This window comes from Rhinatrema bivittatum, chromosome 8, assembly GCF_901001135.1.
Source record: "Rhinatrema bivittatum chromosome 8, aRhiBiv1.1, whole genome shotgun sequence".
Classification (NCBI taxonomy): domain Eukaryota; kingdom Metazoa; phylum Chordata; class Amphibia; order Gymnophiona; family Rhinatrematidae; genus Rhinatrema; species Rhinatrema bivittatum.
Genome location: NC_042622.1, coordinates 152,589,253 through 152,609,601, shown reverse-complemented (window position 1 = coordinate 152,609,601; position 20,349 = coordinate 152,589,253). Strand labels below are relative to the sequence as shown.

The following is a 20,349-nucleotide window of genomic DNA, read 5'->3' as shown; positions in this document are numbered from 1 at the left end:
CCATTTCTTTTTATTCAGAGTAGTCTGTATCTAGGGATTATCCATGTGTGAGCACTTCGCATCCTGTTTCTACTGGGAGAATGTAAAATGGTTTACCCATAACTGATGTTCTCCGAGGACAGCAGGATGTAAGTCGTCATGAAACCCTCTCGCCTCCCCTGAGAGTTGGTGCTCTAGGTTCCTTTGTAACTATTGTATAGACTGAAGGGACCCTGGCAACACAGAAACATGGGTTGGGCCACACATGCGAAAAGCTTCTAGAGCTTTACATAATCTTCCTGCATGCACCAGGCTCCATCAGATTACATCACCCATGTGTGTGGACACCTTCTGTTGTCCTCAGAGAATAGCTATTACAGGTATGCAACTTTGCTTTAATGCCCCATCTGAAGGAACCAAAAGCCACAGTGACGCTAAGGTTCTTTTAACCCATAGAAGGCATTGAGTCCCAGCAAATGCTCTGGCCAGGATTCATATAATATAGGATACATTTGTTTATATTAGGTGGAGTTTTTGTGTCATTATATTATAGACTAGATCACAGTCTAAGCAGATGTCAGGTCTCCTTTACTCACCACATAAGATTGTAGTCACTAGTCAGCGCTCATAGCAGCTCTCTTTTAGAAAAAGGATTTGCTCTATAGATCTGCTATCAGCACATTATTAGCCTTGAATATTACCAGAAGGGTGGCTGGTTGGCTGGGGAGGGGGGCGATAGTGGTCTGGTTTCAGATATGGCTATGCCCAAAGATCCAGTAATCTCTAATTAAAACTCTATAACAGGAATAGCCAACTCTGATCTTTGAAACCCACTAATGGGCCAGGTTTTCAGAATATCCACAATGAATATGCATGCATTTCTCCCATTGTATGCAAATCATCTCATGCATATTTTCGAGGACATCCCTGCTCTGTAAGGATAAACAAGCATAATCTTTCTAAATTGGCTAAAACATTTAGCGGTCAATATTTAAAAGTTTTATCTGGATAAAATCAATTTTAGCAGATTAAAACCAACTGGTTAAAAATATGGCCCTCTAAATTTGTAGTTAAATATCAGAAGCCACACAAATTTAGCTGGATAGAAATGGGGCTGGATTGGAGGCATTCCTGAGGCAGGAATTTATCTGGTTTGCATGATATTCAGTGCTGGATAAATTTAGCTGGGTTTCTTTGGCTGTACAAATAGTAGTCGTAAATATATTCCCTCACATTTTGAGTGGGTAGGTGTAGCTGGATACTCATTGCCACAATTGGCTGTGTAAGGACAGCTGAATATCCGTTTTAAGATAATGAGGTCAATTTAACCAGTTATCTTACCCATTCTGAAAACTGACCCCTTATTCTCTCTCTTCATAGAGAAAATCCTTAAATATTCTGTTTATACCACATAACAGCCTTTTTATTAAAGTAGTTGTGTGTGCCCTATCCCCTTGACTGCTCTTTCCCCATGATGTATGTTTTCTTTGTAAGCACAGGAGGGGGAGGAAGAGTAGCTACAGAGACTGAAAGTGCATGCTCATGGTTTCCCCCCATGCTGCCAGGTGATCTAACTGGCAGGAGGAGGGAAATTGGCCTTTTAAATGTGGTAATATTTGGTACAGATTTTCCAAGGGGATGTCTTGTATTCTGGGGATGCTTCACTGGCCACCTTAATGCTGATGCTATCCTGTTTCTTCTGAATTGTTTGGAAATAATATGAAGCCATCGCTGAAGAGACACATCTGCAGGCTCCTTGCGGATTTAGGCCTTGATGAGGAATCCCTATGGCAACAGGAATCTGGGGAGCTGCAAGACAATAAGCTGAAGTGAGTAGATGTGTAAAATCCCAGTGTTTGAACATACTGTATCTGTTCTGTGATGAAGCTGCTGATGCCCATGCTGGACCTGTTTGATGGGGCAGTGTGTGCATGAGGGAAGCTTGCTTGCTGCTGCCTCTACTGTACCTGTTCTGTGGTGGGCCAGAGGTAAAGGGCTAGTTCTTCCATTAGGCAAATTAGGCATTGACCTAGGATGCCACAATTTTGGGGGGTAGCAAAAACCTCCAGGTAGGCTTACCCACTCTTAAGGCACAGCACCACAAGACAGAAGGAAATGGATGCTGGGCTGGTGTGGAGGGAATTTGTATATTTCTATACTTGGACAATTGGCTTCTAGCATCCCTATTAGAAGATGGTCTCTAGGGAGACCTAGTAACAATGATAGAGTCCCTGCAGTCACTGGGGTTCCTCATAAACTTTGAGAAATCAATCCTAGGACTCATAGGGCCTACAATTCATGGGAGCCATCATAGACTTAAGAGCAAGTAAGGGCATTCTTCCTTGCGCACAGAGTGACTGCATTCACCCAAATTGCCAACTCCCTGTTAACTTCTTTGATCCTCACAGCATGCCACAACCTGGTGCTTTTGGGACACTTCACAGCAGCAAGTCATGTGGTTCTTCTCATGTGCTTTTACACATGTCAACTTTAATGGGGATTACGTGCACAATGGAGTCATCTCTTACAGCCCTTCTATGTATCCATGCATCTTACTCTAGTGATGAACTTGGAAATCCACTGGTAGTTAGAGCCTGAAGTGCTTTACATAGGGGCATCAATCCAACCTATTTCTTATCAGGTTATATTGGTAACAGATGCCTCATCTCTGGGCTGGGGAGCTCAGACAGGTCCTCAAGACTAAGGGTGTTTAGTCTCCTCAAGAACGCCATCTTCAGATCAACTTTCTAGAACTGTGAGCAATGTACAATGCCCTGTAGGCCTTCACAAATTCCTTAAAAGTGAAAAGCATCCTGATTCAAACAGACACTCAAATTGCCATGTTTTATGTCAACAAAGGATTGGACTATTGTGTAATTCACTACTGCTTTATGAGCTTTACAATTACTGCAAAATGCTGCAGCTAGAATTCTAACTGGTTCATGGTTAGCCTGCACGTTCACAGCTTCTGCTTTATTCAGTACAGCTGGTTCTGAATGATTAACCTCTGACCTGGAAGCAGAGGTTCCTGGGTGTTTTTCTTCTTGCTTTTCAATCAGCTCTGTTCAGCTGTGTGATTCAGTATTTAATCAGGCCAACCCTGCAGAGCAATCCTCATTTTACCTGCCTTTATTTCTGTGCACTAGTCTGCACTGGTTATTGTTATCTCCAGTCTATGCAAAGTAAGAATTTATTTTTTTTTGCCTGTTAATAAAGTTTTGGAGTTAAAGAAGCGGCTGAGTTGAGCTATCTGTTTAAGTTGCACATGGGAAATGCATAGTGAAGATAGAATTTTAAAAAAATGAGGAATTAAACCATTGGGTTAGTTAAGAAGCAGCACCCCCAATGGCTCCCATAGCAGATTCACGATTGTGACTACATCTGTATTAGGGTGACCAATGGCCCAGTTTTCCCCTCAGTTGTACAGTATCCAGTTACAATGTTAACTGGACACTGTAAAATCCAGTCAAAGCAGGGAGCAGAAAGCTAGAATATGGTGGCCAGGCCAGGGGCCAATAAAATTACCTCTTTCCCTGAGCTGCCGCATCATTCGGCTGCATGCTCTTTTAGGTAACTGGCTGATCGCAGGCAGGAGACAACAGAAAGGAGTTTGTGCGTGTTCAGGTTGTTAGAAGTGGTACTGCACCTTCTCAGAAAATTATATAGTGAACACAAAATCGTTTGGTGAAACTATTTATTTTACAAACTTGTAAGTACGGGTGTCACACAGAAGTAGACACACCCACAAAACTAAAGCATCTTACTATTGTACATTCGCTTATCATTTTACTCCTCCCCATCTCAGGATGCTCAACCTATCTGATGCCTTCATTTCAGTGTCATCTCTGCTTCAGGCATCTCTCATGTGTTTCAGACTTCCAAATATGGGGATATCACGCTTCTGTGTTCTGCTTCAATTTCTTCTCCTTACATTTTACGTAAACAACATATTCTAATACCAAGTTTCAACTTTCAATTTGAACCTAAAAATTGGATGTACTTTTGCTGTGTCCTTCATCTTATCTGCCTGTAACATTGCTTTTTGGAAAAGCACACACACATGCTGTTTCTAAATTGCAATTTTTCTTGTTAGTTTGTACTGCAATGAAAAAGTCTTTGTTAAGAGACAGGAGCAGGGAGGGATGTGGGAGGAGATACAGCCTTACACATTCCTTTCCTTGTCTGTAACTATATGTGCCAGCCTAAGCATAAAGGGGGGGGGGGGGGGGTTCTGGGTGGGTTTTGCAGCTAGGCCTTCTAACAGCTTCTAACAACTATAAGTTTCTCTACCAGAAATTAGAATATAAGAGAATAAAGAAATACAATTCTATTTCTGTATTGTATTACCCTCTGTAATAGCAACATTAGAGAGCCCTTGCTCACAAGGTTTTAGGGCATGGGCATTGGAAAGAGGTGGTCCACAGGGACCCTGGCCCCACCAATTGGAGAGCTGATGAGTCATGCTTTGATCCTCCCCCTTACCTGCAATGTGCTTGCCATGCAAGTTACATCTTACAAAGATGTAACTTTCGCTGCAAGCTAAAGACAAAACAAAACAAAACAGAAGCTCTACAATTTGGACCGTTTTACTGCCAGACCTCTCCCTGCTATCCGCCGCTGGTAACTCAGCCTTCTGTTCCACTGCTGCTGGGCAGCTAGGTCTGTCCTTTTCTTGCCACAGGTGCTGTGTGGTGTTGCTGCCACTGCTGCCACCATCTGCCTGCGTGCTGTCAGGGCCATGGGAACTGCTGCCTTACCTTCTGACAGTGCTGCCAGCCTGCTGCTCTGTAGTGCAGCATATTGTGTCATGTGTGGAAATTGAGTCCTGCTGTCGCCTATCTGTTGCTGTCCAGCTCAGCACCACTCCAATCCAAAGAGACCCGCACACCACCAGGACCAGGTATGGGAAGGAAGGATTAGGAGAGCTGAGGAGCAGCGAGCAGTGGGCTGGGGCAGGAATGAGCGAGAGCAAGAGGAGATGGAGTGAAGTAAGAAGGGAGAAGACAGAACAAGGTGGTGGGAATTGGGAGCAAGGAAAAGGAGAAGAGGCAGAAGACAGCAAGCATGGGGAGAGAATGGAGGACTGAGTGGGGAGGACGGGGCAGGAAGCAAGCACAATGGGGGTGGGGAAGGGCTGAGGATTTTGCTGAAGGAGGAAGCTGGTGGTGAGGGGGTTACTTCTGTCTCCCCCACTCCCCTCTTCTCTTATCCCCACTGCCTCTTGATCTTGACCCCTCGCCGTCCTCTCCCCTCAGCTCCCTTCTCACCTGCCACCTGCTCTTATTATATTGTTGTTATATCTTGATTTTATGCAAATTTATGAAAATGAGGGGTAGGGGTGGCATCCTACCTCAGTCCTTGAGTGTCCAGTCCTTGTCTGTGGAAAAGTTGGCAATCCTAGTCTCTATAGACTGGCCTCTTCCACAGCTGTGCTTCAGATATACAATAAAATCCAAGTGCGTAGTACAGGTTCCAGACATGCTGTTCCACTGATCACTGTGACTTCTCACGTAATAATCAGTTGATCCACAATGGGACTGAAAAGCAGTGCTATCTGAATTCTGTCAGCTTTCATCCCCGATGCAAGGTAATTACTGTATATACTCTTGTATAGGTCGCCCTCATGTATAAGTTGATGGCAATTTTAAGACTGAAATCCATTGGCCCATGTATAAGTCAAGGTTTAAAATGAGCGAACAGGAAGTTAAGAATTAAAAAAAATACCCCCAAACCCGCCTTAACCCTTCAAATTTCATTAAATATAAAGCCTCCCACCATCCCGACTCCCCCAAGACGCACCCAAAGTTCCTGGTGATCCAGCGGGTGGCCTGGGAGCGATCTCCTGCTCCCGGGCCATTGGCTGTCAGTAATCAAAATGGCACCAGCGGCTCTTTGCCCTTACAGTGTGACAGGGGCTACTGGTTCCATTGGTCCGCACTGGTAGCCCTGAGAAATTTATGCCTGAAAATATGCACAAAAAAGCTGGCTCAGCTTATACATTCATACTATAGTTGTGCACATTTTTTTTTGTGTCTGTTTCGTTTTCGGATTGGGGGAAGGCCATTTTGGTCCACCCCTGGATTGAAATTTTCTTTTTTGTCAAAATTAAAAAAACAAAACAAAAAAAACCACTCCAAAAGTTCAAATTTCATTAAATATAAATCCCCCCCCTTCCCGCCTCCCCCTCCCCCAAGACTCATCCAAAGTCCCTGGTGGTCCAACGGGAGGCCCAGGAGCAATCTCCTGCTGGACCACATAAAAAACCCAAAAAACTGTGCACAACTATAGTATGCGTGTATAAGTCGAGCCAGCTTTTTTGTGCTTATTTTCTGGCATAAATTTCTTGTCTTATACACAAGTATATACGGTACCTTTAAGTTTATTACTAACCCACAGATAGCAATACTCTGTCTCCAGAAACCACAGAGGCTAAAATCTTGCCTCAGGAAAGTGGAAGGCCTAAGCGGACTGTGACTCTCACACAGAAGGCCAGCGAAAGCTATGAAATTGTCAGAGAACAATATCAAGAGAAATTAGACAAAGCCTGGAAAAAGACACACAGTGATGTGTGAAATATTATGAGCGCAGCAAGTAAACAAACTATGAGCCAGCTTAGGTTCACATACAGGAACTAACAGTTCCCATCACAAGAATATCTCACTTTTCTACTATGGATCAATTCAGATTAGAATTTGTAGCAGCAAGATCTTCAGCAAACCATTGCTCCAAGACATGACAGTTTGGTCAGACAAATCATAGGAGAAGTAGAATCTCGAATGGAATGTTTGAAAGAAATTGCATAGCAGTACTCCAGGTCCTCTAGACTCACGACAAAATCCTCAAAATCAGCCAGCTCAAACCTAACTTTGACAAGTGCAGCCACAGCCAGAGCACCCGCTGAAGTGAAAGCTGCACAAGTACCTGCATTTTATAACAGAAAAGAGGCAGCCTTAAAACATGAAAGATTTAGAGTGGAGGACTAGGAGCGAAATGCTGCTGCTGCTGTTGCACACAAGAAAAAAGAGCTGGAAGATCAGGAGCAGAACGCTGCCATTGCTGCGTGCAAGAAACCTGAGTCAGAGGCCAACCTAGAAGTATTACAACAAGAAAAGGACGTAGCTGCAGTTAGGCTGTCCTTGAAATGTCTGTTGGGCAATCAGATGGCGGTAAGAACTGAACTAGTAACATTTCCTCTCAAGATCCAGCTCAGTGTACCAGAGACTATGACCTAAGACATTCTGTTAGGTATTCCAGCGTGCCCTCCCAATACAATAAGGAGGTGTCAGATGTTGAGGCAATACATTCTTCTCATGAAGCAAATATTACTCCTGATAGAGAACAGTTCAACGCATGCCATACAATGAATACACTACCACTGGCTCCAGGTCCAGGTACACCTGCACAGAGACACGCTATCTTATGCCCTCACTCAACTACCCCATATGAACTGGGGTCATTATATAGCTGCAGCCTTGCCTCTTCCAAGGGTACATGATACATGCCCTTCACGCAGCCAGAGTGCAACTGACTAAACTCGCCCTACTTCAGTATTCAAAACTGACATGCCAGGTGATGAACAAAGGCACAAAACTTACAAGAGTATCCTACAAGTATTTTGTCATACACGGACTGAGTCCACGGGCGTGTCAAATCTTACTAAATACATGATTTGTCATGAGCTTGCCTGTAGCAGTAATGAATAGGCATCAGACAGCAGCATTCATGGCAGGCAGGAGGAGGGAAGGCAAAGAGGGCAAAGAGGGTTTGTCCTCCCGAGCCTCTTCCTTTTATTGTACATTCATACAAAGGCAGATGATGTGTCATTACATGATTGGCTACTTTCCCATAGCAACAGAAGAGTCATTACACCATTGGCTTTGGCTCAGGGGGTGTGCACGGATCATATCATTGGCTGCTGAAATCTATACCTCCTGACTTTGTCCTGCCTCTGACTAGGGAAAACCCAGCCCTTCTTTCAGGCTAACAGGATTAATTATAGGCCAGAGAAATACATGAAGTCAGGTATCCTCTCCTAGGCAGAGGGGCTTAAGCACAAGTGATGCTTTTATTCAGGCAAATGTCAGGGAGAAGGGAAGTTAGTGTTTAACCCTGATGAAATGGCTTGCTGGCAAGCGCATATTTCCCACATCTCACCCTTTTTGTTTTTGTTTAGGGCAGCACAGTAAAGCTTTAGACCCTAACTGAAATCTGTTATGTCTTGGTATGGGCTGGAAATAGGGGAAGAGGGATTATGGAGAGAAGAAAGCTGATTCGGCGTGGTGTGCCAGCTGCCGATGAGCTTCTGAATCTCCATATCACCCAGAGCTGGTGCAGGTGGTGTGCCAACTCTGCAGGGCTCATGATTCCCCATTAGGCATCTTACAAGACATCTTTATATCCGGGCTGAGAGCAAGGTTTCAATATGGATATGAGGGTTGGGTATGCACTGAATACAGCATCACAGGCAGATAGTTAAGATAATCACAGTAATTATAATAGAAATCATCCCTTTTGAGACCAGAAATATCAGGGAGTCAGGACCATAGCCAGTCCCATGGAGAAGTTGGTATTCTGTCTGAAAATGGTGCATCAGCAACCATGGTTTCTATCTGCTCTGTGGTATGGGGTAGATTTTCAGACGAGCGCGAATAGCCTACTTTTGTTTGCGCTCCAGGCGCAAACAAAAGTACGCTGGATTTTAGTAGATACGCGCGTAGTCGCGCGTATCTGCTAAAATCCTGGATCGGCGCGCGCAAGGCTATCGATTTCGTATAGCCTGCGCGCGCCGAGCCGCGCAGCCTACCCCCGTTCCCTCCTAGGCCGCTCCGAAATCGGAGCGGCCTAGAAGGGAACTTTCCTTTGCCCTCCCCTCACCTTCCCCTCCCTTCCCCTACCTAACCCACCCGCCCGGCCCTGTCTAAACCCCCATCCTACCTTTGTCGGGGGATTTACGCCTCCCGGAGGGAGGCGTAAATCCCCGCGCGCGAGCGGGACTCCTGCGCGCCGGGCCGCGACCTGGGGGCGGGTACGGAGGGCGCGGCCACGCCCCCGGGCCGTAGCCACGCCCCCGTACCCGCCCCCAAAACGCTGCCGACACGCCCCCGAAACGCCGCGACGACCGGGCCCGCCCCCCCGACACGCCCCCGACACGCCCCCCTCCGAGAACCCCGGGACTTACGCGAGTCCCGGGGCTCTGCGCGCGCCGGGAGGCCTATGTAAAATAGGCTTCCCGGCGCGCAGGGCCCTGCTCGCGTAAATCCGCCCGGTTTTGGGCGGATTTACGCGAGCAGGGCTCTGAAAATCCGCCCCTATGTGTGAGGTTTGCTTTATAAACTGATATGTACACACAGCAATGAGATCCAATTAATGCACAAACACCACCCTTTAAGGCTAAAATGTTGTCTAAGGTTAAAGCTAAAATAGTGTCTAAGGTATAGCTGTTCTGTAATGCTACTTCTCTAATCTGAGAGACTTCTGTTGTGAGTAGTTTTAATGCATGAACTGTCTGATTAAATATGGCAGTCGTCCAGTTAGCTAGGATGTGTAAGTCTCTGTAATTTATAGCTGTCCCCATTGGAGGAAACAGGCTTCTAGCTATCTGAGTTTCTGTATACTTTTCTATGGGATTATTTATCGCCTCCCTTTTGTTACGGAGCCTTGCTTTGGGTAAATTTTTGACTGCATAGTATGAGGGGAGGATGTAGCCTAAAGTGCATCTGTCTCTCCATCTTGGGGAAATGTACATATATGCTCTACGCCCACATAACATCCATATGTTTCCTAACAGATTAGTGGACATGTCATTGGTTATCATTTGGGCTATATAACTACAAAAGGTAAATCCTTCATCCCCTCTATACTTTCTGTACTTGCTTGGGTCTCCCACTGCACATCCTGAAATCTGCCAATTGCATACATATATGGTATAACTATGCAAGTGTTCAGTGATTAATACAAATTTTCGGTTACAATATGGATATTTCCCACCTGAATTCCCTTTCCCATCCCCTGTATCATAGTCCCAACAAAGAGCGGCAGTCTCTTGAATACAGCTACCAATGTGTAGTATGGTATTACCACTGGAGAAGTAATGAAAACCTCTCTGTAAAGGATAATTAGTCCATACTGTAAGGTTAAATGGTACAGCATGCATCAGTAGTTCTCCGCAGGCTTGGGTTGGCATATGTGTGCAGATCTAACAGTCTGTTCGATTCAACAGGTGTGAAAAGTTCTGTGCATCGAGGATGTACATGTTGTTCTGTCAGAGTCCTTGTTCTGAAATCGCCATAGCTGGAGAAATAAGGCAAAGGAGGAGGATGCAGAACACAATTGTTAATGAGTTGGCATTCAGGCAAGAAAAAGCGGCTAATAAGTTCTCTGGAGTTTTCTCAAGGCCTTGCTGTTCTAAGAGTTGTGCAGATTGGTTGGATAGGGCCTTGATCTGTCTCCAGGTCATGTGGTGCTGCTTTTTGCAAGGAGTCCGGACTCTGTCCTTCTGAGGGCTGTGGAGGCTCAGGGAGAAGTTTGGGATCGGGTCCTGTAGACCTGGACACCTTTCCATCTTTCCATCTTTCCATGGCTTGATACCTGTGGAAGCAAGCAGAGAAACATATCCTCGTTCCCCATTTTAAGGGAACGGGATCGTACCAGACATTAAATATTCTATACAAAACTGATGGCTGTGGGTGACTAACCCTAGTCCCATAATGATTACTCATGGCTGTGGTCTTAAATTTATTTTAAGTGATTTAAAACAATACTTTGTTCAGCCAATCCTGTTTAGGGGAAAATCCAGGGGCAATCCCCCTTTTTTCTTTTTGTTTGGTCCAGAGCTCTTAAGGGTATGATTTGCTCTCTCCACAATGGCTTGCCCTGTGGTGATGTAGGGGATGCCAAATAAGTATTTAATATTCAATTAACAAAATTCATGCAAAGGAATGGCTGCAGTAAGCAGAGCCATTTTTAGTTTTCAGAACATAGGGTAGGCCCATTATCAAGAATTTTTTATGCAGTGATCAATTTTCATTCAGTAAAATAGCAATAAATGTAAATTAATCATTTAAAGGAAAAGTCATTTGCAGTAAGCAGAATCAAATGACAAGTATATTAGACATTACATTAAACATATGTTACACAAGACTGACATATATTCATTCATCTTGCAAATATTAATTTACACAAAACTGACACATATTCATCCATCCTGCAAATATTTCTTGCATCAAGACAGACAACAGATAACACATAATATGAGCTAAAAATCTTATCAAAAAGTTATCAAAAACAAAATTAGATCAAGGATCAAAAGTCAAGTCAAAAGGTGTTTAGAAAAATGTTAAAATAAACTGCAAAGTGTTCATCTTCACATCTCTTCATGGCAGGAAGGCTGTAAATCTGGAAAATATTAAAAACTGGCATACAGCAAAAAATTACTAAGGTAAGGATTAAAGTGAAATTAGTAAGGATTAAAGTGAAATTCTTACTTTTTTAACCTTGAAGAATCAATTCTATTATTCAATTTAATAAAATCAATTTGGAGTTGCGAGAAAAGGTTTGGGAGGGATTGCTTTAGATGTAGCAACCTCTGTCAGTAAAAATTATAAGGTTCAGAATTCTGTATAAATTTGTGAAAAAGAAAATAAAACTGAAGTGTCCTTAATACAGAAGGTCTGTAGGCCTGAAAAATAAAAACTATTATACAACAGAATTATTAAAACAATAATATAATATAACTTGTAGAATAACATAGCGCCTCCTAGTGGAGACCCCATCATTACTTTATAGATTGCAACTATTGTTCCAGGTTGCAATCAATAATACTCTGAGCTTAAATTCAATGTGGAGTATCAGAATAGAATTTCTTCTTATAATTATTAGAATAGGAAATTAAACACGCTGTTTGCTCAGCTCTGTCTGCTGCATGCTAAAGTTTGAAAGTATTAAAAGATTAAAGACATATAGAAAGTAGAGAGAGAAATTGCAGGACTAAGTCCAGTTTTTCTCTTTTCAAAAGTTCTCCCTCCCTCCCCCATGAGTGGCTAGCAAGAGTTACAGAAGAGGGGGGGAGGAGCAGTGTTTCCCAAAAGAAAAGAACTGCACCCAAGGAGTTAATCCTTCAGTCAATAGAAACTTAAAGATAGCTTTGTTTAACAAATTAGATAACATCGACCACAGACAATGGCTTGGCAAGGACTGGTTCCTTGCAGACAGATACTATTTTTCTCCTATAGGAAAATTGCAATAAGAAACTGTGCGCTGGCAATTCAAACTATAAACTTAAATCTCAGAGAAATTGAGTCATTTTAAATGTGAGCCAAATAAACTTTGCAAAAGGGAAATTTTCACATGTAATTTACACAGAATATTATTCAAATTTCAGTACAGTTTGTAACATAAGCTCTGCATACACTTTGTGTGGGGGAAATACTCTCAGAGTATGCAGATTTTTTGTAACAATTCAAATAGGAATAGAAACCATTTTTTCCAAATTTGTACTGTTTGTAAAGAGAAACCATTTTTTTTTTTTTTTCATAGTGATATTTTCTTTGCTTGTAACGCAGGAGTCTAATTAAATCCTTTTTTTCATAATGATATTTTCTTTGCTTGTAACACAGGCCCAAGATCTTACACGCTAATTTCTTTGAAGACCTGGGGGCATAGTCACTGCACATGGCACTCAACTCTATTGCTGCCACACCTAGTTCTTTGTTTCTTTCTGTAATGGGAAGGGCTTGAATCCCTTTCAATAATTCCTCTCTTGTGAGATTTCCATGTTCTAGGTGAAATCCCATGGTGGTTGGTGGGGGAAGGGCTTGCAGGCAAGATGGAGGAAGTCTAGTTTTTCTGACCTCAGTGTTTTCTATTTCCTGGGGCATTTTCTCTGAGGTGGATGCAGAGGAAGCCACAGGAGCCATGTGAGTGTGTGTCCCCAGATGTTCTATTTCATTTTCTGTCCCCCTTTGTTCATGGTTCTTTTCTGAGATGGGGAAGGCTTGAAGTCCTTCTAATAATTCTGTTTCTGTAAGGTTTTCTTTCTGCAGTTTCTGCTGAAATTCAATGCTAATCGCCCCACCCAGGCCAGGTGGTGGCTCTATTGTTCTCAAGGGTTGCTTTTCTGAAGAAATGGGGAAGGTGTGAATTGCTTGTGCTTTGGGTGTAGGTATGAGGAGCTGAGGATACAAAGAATTTGCTGTCTCTGAGGAAGACTGAGAAGATGGGGGAAGGGTATGTCTGCCTGCTTCTAAAAGCACATGGTGTTCAATGGCTTCTGTACATTTTTGCCAGATTAATCTTAGCTTTATGGGAGCTCTGGGAGCCGTATGAAGATAATTGCCGATTGAAATCCAATTCTGGGTATTTAGAGTTCCAGACTCCATCGAATACCAAGGGCAACGGCAAGCTATTTCACTTATTAATTTTTCTAAGTCCCCCAGGCTGACTTGCGCTATTTTTCTTCTGGTGATGAAATAATGATTATTGATGATTTGCTGCAGCTTTCTGGCATGTAGCCGCTGCTGTACAGTCAAATCATTACCCATTCTTACGAGTGTGGGGAACAAACTTGCTGAGAAATACTTAAATATACTAAAAAGTACTTTAATATACTTACGATTGCAAATCTGTTGAACGATACGTATCTAGGCTATGACCAGCCGAAATAAGCATGGAGTTTATCATCACTGTCGCGGGTCACCAGATGTAGCAGTAATGAAGAGCTTTCATCGCAGGCAGGAGGAGGGAAGGCAAAGAGGGCAAAAAGAGTTTGTCCTCCCGAGCCTCTTCCTTTTATTGTACATTCATACAAAGGCAGATGATGTGTCATTACATGATTGGCTACTTTCCCATAGCAACAGAAGAGTCATTACACCATTGGCTTTGGCTCAGGGGGTGTGCACGGATCATATCATTGGCTGCTGAAATCTATACCTCCTGACTTTGTCCTGCCTCTGACTAGGGAAAACCCAGCCCTTCTTTCAGGCTAACAGGATTAATTATAGGCCAGAGAAATACATGAAGTCAGGTATCCTCTCCTAGGCAGAGGGGCTTAAGCACAAGTGATGCTTTTATTCAGGCAAATGTCAGGGAGAAGGGAAGTTAGTGTTTAACCCTGATGAAATGGCTTGCTGGCAAGCGCATATTTCCCACACTTGCCAATACAGGGATCACCAAGTTTGATGACCACCTGGAAAACCTCAGGTACATCCTAAGAGTCAACCTGAGAGATCATTAAAGATATATGCAATCATGATGATCACAATAATAGATCACTGGTCAGGTCAGAGTTATTCAACTAATCTAACATACAGGAAGATAATTTTCCAACACGCTAAGAACATATGCAGGGACAAAATAGTGACCATTGGGAGGATGGCGCATGGTTGTGTGATAAAAGTTGTAGATGGCAGCACTGAGCTACCTTTCCCTATTCTTATGAAATGCAACAGTCTATTACCACTGGTGGCTACCTATGGACTCAGAAGAACAGTACAAGGAGAAATGCAGTATGGTACAGATGCTAGAGAGTTTGTGGAAAGGGACGTTTATGAGAACAATGGACTCAAGTCTATGCCTACAGAGGGAGAATCAAATGACTTGCTGAAAAGAACACAACAGATGCTAACCATAACTAATTTGTGATTTCACAAAGTAGCTTCCAACAGTGCAAAGGTTATGCAGGCATTTTATTTGGAGGACCATGTAAATGATATAAAAGGACCTAGACCTAGGAGTATATACATCACCAATTCAATGCAACCTTGGTCTCAGCAGGAATTTCAAGAAAGACACATTCACCTTTCAGGTACCAATCCAAAAAAACTCATATACCAGATGTGAGATCCTAATGATAGTGAACAGCCTATATGACCCACTTGGATTTGAAGCCTCAGTCATTATACAAGGGAGCTCTTTCAGTAGAGACATGAGAATGGGACACCCTGCTTCCTCCAATCAAGAAAGGGGAGTCGGTAGCATGGAGAGTCTCACTACAAGTTCCAGATTCCACATACATATTCCTGTTTCTCTCACTGCAGCACAATACAGGGAAATCTGTGTCTTTTCAGATGTCTGAATGAAAGCCAAAGCTGCAGTGGCTTAGGTGAAAATAATAGACAATAAAGGTAAGTCCCATGTGGGATTTATCTTTGATAAGGCTGAATTAGCTCCACAGACTAGCCACACCATCCCAAGACTTGAATTGTGTGGAGCAGTGTTAACAGTGGAAATTACTGAACTGCTGCTAAATGAAATAGATTTATAATCTGACAAGGTTAAATTCTACCCTGACAGTAAAGTGGTTTTGGGTACAGACTATATGGTTGTCAGGGCCAGAATTTCTTTGGAGCTCTGGTGAGACAACACCAAACTCAACAGTCTGCTTTGAACTGGTAAATCGTGGACTGGATGCAGAAATACATCCTCAGGGGACTGCTCTGGTTACCAATATTCCAAGTAAAAAGCAACTAGAAACACAACGCATTAATTAGGTTTCAGGATGGGCAATGCTCATTCTAACCACTCTAATGGTTGTATATGCTCCTTATATTCCTCAACCACAAAGATACCCTACACACAAGTCACAACAACACCCTGGTCAACCAAGCAAGAGACCTAGGAGTTATAATTGATAACCAACTAAATCTAAAAAAGTTCATCACCAACACAACCAAAGACTGCTTCTTCAAGCTGCAGGTATTAAAAAGACTCAAACCGCTACTGTATTTTCAAGACTTCAGATCAGTACTCCAGGCCATTATATTTTCCAAATTGGATTACTGCAATTCCATTCTGCTAGGCCTCCCCACCTCTTCCACCAAACCACTGCAGATGCTACAAAACTTGGCTGCCAGAATTTTAACAAACTCCAATAGAAGAGACCACATCACACCTATCCTGAAAAACCTACATTGGCTCCCAGTAAACTTCAGAATTCTACACAAGTGTCTCACCATCATCCATAAAGCTATATACAATAGTACACCCATCAACTTATACAACCCTCTCACGCTTCACTTCTCTAACAGACCCATCAGAGAAGCATACAAAGGTACGCTACACCCCCCCCCCCCCCAGCCAAATCCACACACCTCTCATCCACTAAAGACCGAGCCTTCTCGGCAGCAGCACCAACCATCTGGAACAACATGCCCACAGACCTTAGACAAGAACCTTGCACGCAGACATCCAGAAAGAAACTCAAGACATGGCTATTTCTACAAGCCTTCCCTGATCTATGACATCCCCTACTGCTACAACTAGGTATAGGATACCATGTATAGTTGATTACAGTCAGTCCTGTATGCTAGTGTTTATTATAGCCTTATGTATATATCTTTTATTATTTATGTCTGAGACTAAATATTACCTATTTCTATGCTAGTCATTACTCTGGCTTTTCCTCCTCCCAGTTCAAGTGCCCCTGTTTATTGTAACTTTTCACTCTCTTCTTCTCTCCTAGCCTATTGTTCAAGTTGTTGTTAATGTTATTGCACCACTGTTTATTGTAAACCGATACGATATGATTGGTATCATGAGTGTCGGTATAAAAAAAGCCCTAAATAAATAAATAAAATAAATAAATAAATAGTTTCAGCCATCATCAATGCCAGACTTTTAGTTCCTGTATCAACAGACTTGAATTCTTTATCCATCCTTTCTTCTTCTACCATCCTTATCCAAAAACTGATGTGAATCTGGCACCACCAGATGATATGGCACCAAGATGATACTCAGCAGAGATGGGAAGATCCATAAACTTGAAATAAGGACTACCAGACAATCAGGGCCATTCATCAAAATGTGTTATGGCATTAACACACGTGATAAGGCGTTAACTTATGCTTAACACCATAATGCATTTGATAATTGTGTTACTGCATAGCGCAAATCCAAATTTTTAGAAGGGGAATTGGGTGGGATTAATTAAAATCAGGGGCAATGTTGCACTGTGTAAGAGCATTCATTGTGCTATTGCATAGTTTTAATGCTGGAAATAATTACACCTTTTTTCCTGGTGTTAAGCCTGAAATGGCTGTAATGCACTTTGCATATTTCTGAGAGAGAGAGAAAAAAAATCTTTGGGAGGTTGTCATAGTATTCAACTATTTATCTCTCTATAGGAGGGCCAGCTAATAGCTCGAGGTGAGGTGTTGGTGGTGGTTTAGGGTTTAGGGGCCAGTTTTAGATGCAGAATGAGACATCCGAACAGCACAGTACACCGAGGTGAAGATTTGACGTCATTTGGAGTGAGGAAAGTCTCACAAAGTTCAAATTTCTACTATGTTCTCGCGCCCTACCTTGATGGACAACACCTCACACCTTGTGCTATTAGCTGGCCCTCCTATAGAAATATAAATAGTTGAATACTATGAAGATCTTATAGTCTCTCTCTCTTTCTCCCCCTAAAAAACTTTACTGTGTGGTAATTTTAGAATACCCCTTTTTCTTACCGCAGGCATTATCCATGCGTTATTATAGCATTTTGATGAATCTAGGGGTTAGGACTGTAATGAACTTTCTTAGACTCATCACTGAAACAGTGCTTCAATTGGCTCATGAAGAAGCATGAACACTTTGGACACCTTACATTGACTGTAATGTTATTAGTGTTTAGCTAAAGAAAAGTTAATAGTGGAATCATATGATTCCAGGCAAGGAGTGTCTTCTCTCCACAGGTTGCTTTCCTATTTCTTCACTTCTGTCCTACTTTTACAGCACTTTTTTGTTCTTGTTACTAATGCTGTTGTTCATGTTTTTATTCTGCATAGTTTCTTTGTTTCTGTTATGCTGCCAACTGGTTATCAGCCTGCACATTCACAGCCAAGTATTCAGTGCAGCTAGCTCTGAAGGGTTAACCTTTGTCTGGAAGCAGGGGTCCTAGGGTGTTTTTCCTCTTGTTTTTCAGTCAGCTCTGATCAGCTGTGGTCAGACCTGGGTGATTCAGCAGCTAATCTGGCCAACTCTGCAGAGCAATCCTCATTTTACCAGTCTTTATTTCTGTGACCCAGACTATGCTGGTTGCTGTTACCTCCAGTTTATGCACAGTAAGACTTTGTTTATTTGTTTTGCCTGTTAATACATTTTGGAGTTGAAGAAGTGGTCTCCTCTGTTTGAAAGTAAAGACTGCGTTAAGCTATCTAAGTTGCGCTTAGGAAACATGTAGCAAAGACAGAATAGGTATGGTGAGCAAAGAGTGAAGGGGAGAAAGAAGAGGATACTAGAGGTGTGGAAAAGAAGGGAAGAAAAATACTGGATGTGGGATAAAGAGAAGACATTCTGGGCACTGTAGATGGAGGCAAAGGAAAGAGGGTATAGGACGTGGCAGAGGGAGAGAGGGGAGTAAGAGGTGGATGTTGAGCAGGGTAAGAGAAAAGGGCACTGTGTCAGAGCTACCACCGATAGGCAGGTGTCTGAGAGGAAGTGTGTGAGATGGAAGGTTCAGCTTGGGTGCCTAATACCCTTGTACCGGCCCTGGTGTTGGAAGGAAAGTTTGTACCGCCACTGTGCTGCTTCTGTTCAGTGATGGGACTATATATGGGTCTAACTTTTAACCATAATCCTAACTAACTGTAACTGCAACTTTTAACCTCAAAATATACATATTCTCAGGTCTGAATAATTGAAAGATACATAATGTTACATGAACAGAATCCAAAAACAGTAGTAGTAAAAAAAAAACCTATGGGGTGAATTTTCAAATAATTTATGCACGTAAAATTAGCATTTACATGTGTAAGTAGCTTGTACTCGCATACATGCTATTTTATAAACATAAAAAATTCTTGCATATTTTTGGTTTTGCACATACATTTACACATGCAAAAAAGGGTGCATGGAGAAAGGCTAAGAGTTGCACGCATAAGCTATTTTATGCAAGTAAATTATATTTTTTTCTTGTGTAAAATAGTCGCACACGTGTTTATAATGTAGTTAAGAAAAGTATATATTTTCAATGCATTACAGGTATTCCCGCATAACCAGACATATGCGTATTTTATAATCTGCATGTACATGATACGCCCAGGTTATAAAATACTATAGATCTTCACACGGCTATATACACATGTATATGGGGCCGCACAAGATTGTTTGAAAGTTATCTTCTATATGTATATATGAATTTTCTAATTTTATTGTAGGGAGCAGCTGAACAAGAAGGGGATACGGCCACAGACTGCGCGGCGATCACAAGAGAACGACTGCCGATGTTGGCATGAGGTGGAGGCCCGCTAACGATAAATGAGCAAGCCAAAGGAAGGGTAGGGAGGGTCTGGGTGTACAGCCTAGAAGCAAAGCTGAAAGGCCTGAATATTAAATAACTTTTGAACCAAATCCAGTTTGGAGGCAAAGCTGAAAACAAATAAAACTGTCCAAGTTCCTCTTATTTCCTTGTCATTATTACAAGAGTCGAGCAAAGGTCCAACTACTGAACATTGGTGAACTAGTGTTGAGGTAACTGTGTCCTGTCCTTGGCCCAGCATTTCATGGAGGAGATGGAGATTGAGTTTATTTAGCATACTAGATGATGGCAAATAAAACTAACTGGCCCATCCAGGTATTCTGGTCTACACTGCTGAGGGTATACCTCATCTACCAGTTGTACAGGTGTAACAGCTTATAGGATATCACTCCTTATACAACTCAGTTTTTTCTCTTTGGTTTTCTGCTATCCTCAGTGAAGGAACATACAAATTTCCATACTTAATCCAATATCCAGAAGCCCCCACCAAATGGTGCAAAGGTATTAGGTGTCCTAGGTACATTTTACAACCTGACGCTGCCCCCAGCCCAGCTTTCCCCACACACAATTACAAATGCATTTATAACAATATATTTTATATGAAAAAGGACATTTTGAGATAAAAATATCACAACTACATCTGCATCTGGTTCTTTAAGGCTAACAATTGATTGGTGGAATGTTACTTTACAGCAAATATTTGATACTGCTGCACCATTAAGATTGTTTTTTCGGACATTACAAGATGTCTATGGGCCATGGCACACCAAGGACTTGCTGAAATGTCATAAAATACTGGAAAATAAAAAAAAGGAAGTGGCTTAGAGCAAAAACTGTACCATGATGATTTAGTAACAGACAATTGTTAGGTTCCACTAAAAGAAATTATTATTCTATTTTAATAACTCCTTGAATAAGCCACTGTAATTGTTTTCCGTAGTTAAATATTTATTAACCTGCCCAAGGAGTGAGGTAGATCATCTTCCAACAAATAATGAATTGGCTAAATTTTTCCTGGAAAAGGTTCAGGATCTACAACCTGGTACATCAGTATCCCTAAATGATAAAAGACTTATAGTCAGTCATAACATAGAGAAAGTCAGCTACTTTTACCTTGCTGTCTCATAGAAAAT

General features: G+C 42.2%; 1 protein-coding gene across 2 annotated transcripts in view; it reads left to right on the top strand.

Annotated features, from left to right (window-relative positions):
* TSGA10IP (testis specific 10 interacting protein) overlaps positions 1-19,360 on the top strand; it is a 241,061-nt gene extending 221,701 nt beyond the window's left edge. For both annotated transcript variants that reach the window (XM_029614526.1, XM_029614525.1), the window contains 2 exons: positions 1,705-1,808; positions 19,116-19,360. In XM_029614526.1, the coding sequence (XP_029470386.1) occupies positions 1,705-1,808; positions 19,116-19,209 (198 nt within the window). In that variant the 3' untranslated portion in view covers positions 19,210-19,360. The remainder of the gene's footprint in view (positions 1-1,704; positions 1,809-19,115) is intronic.
* The last annotated feature ends 989 nt before the right edge of the window (positions 19,361-20,349 follow it).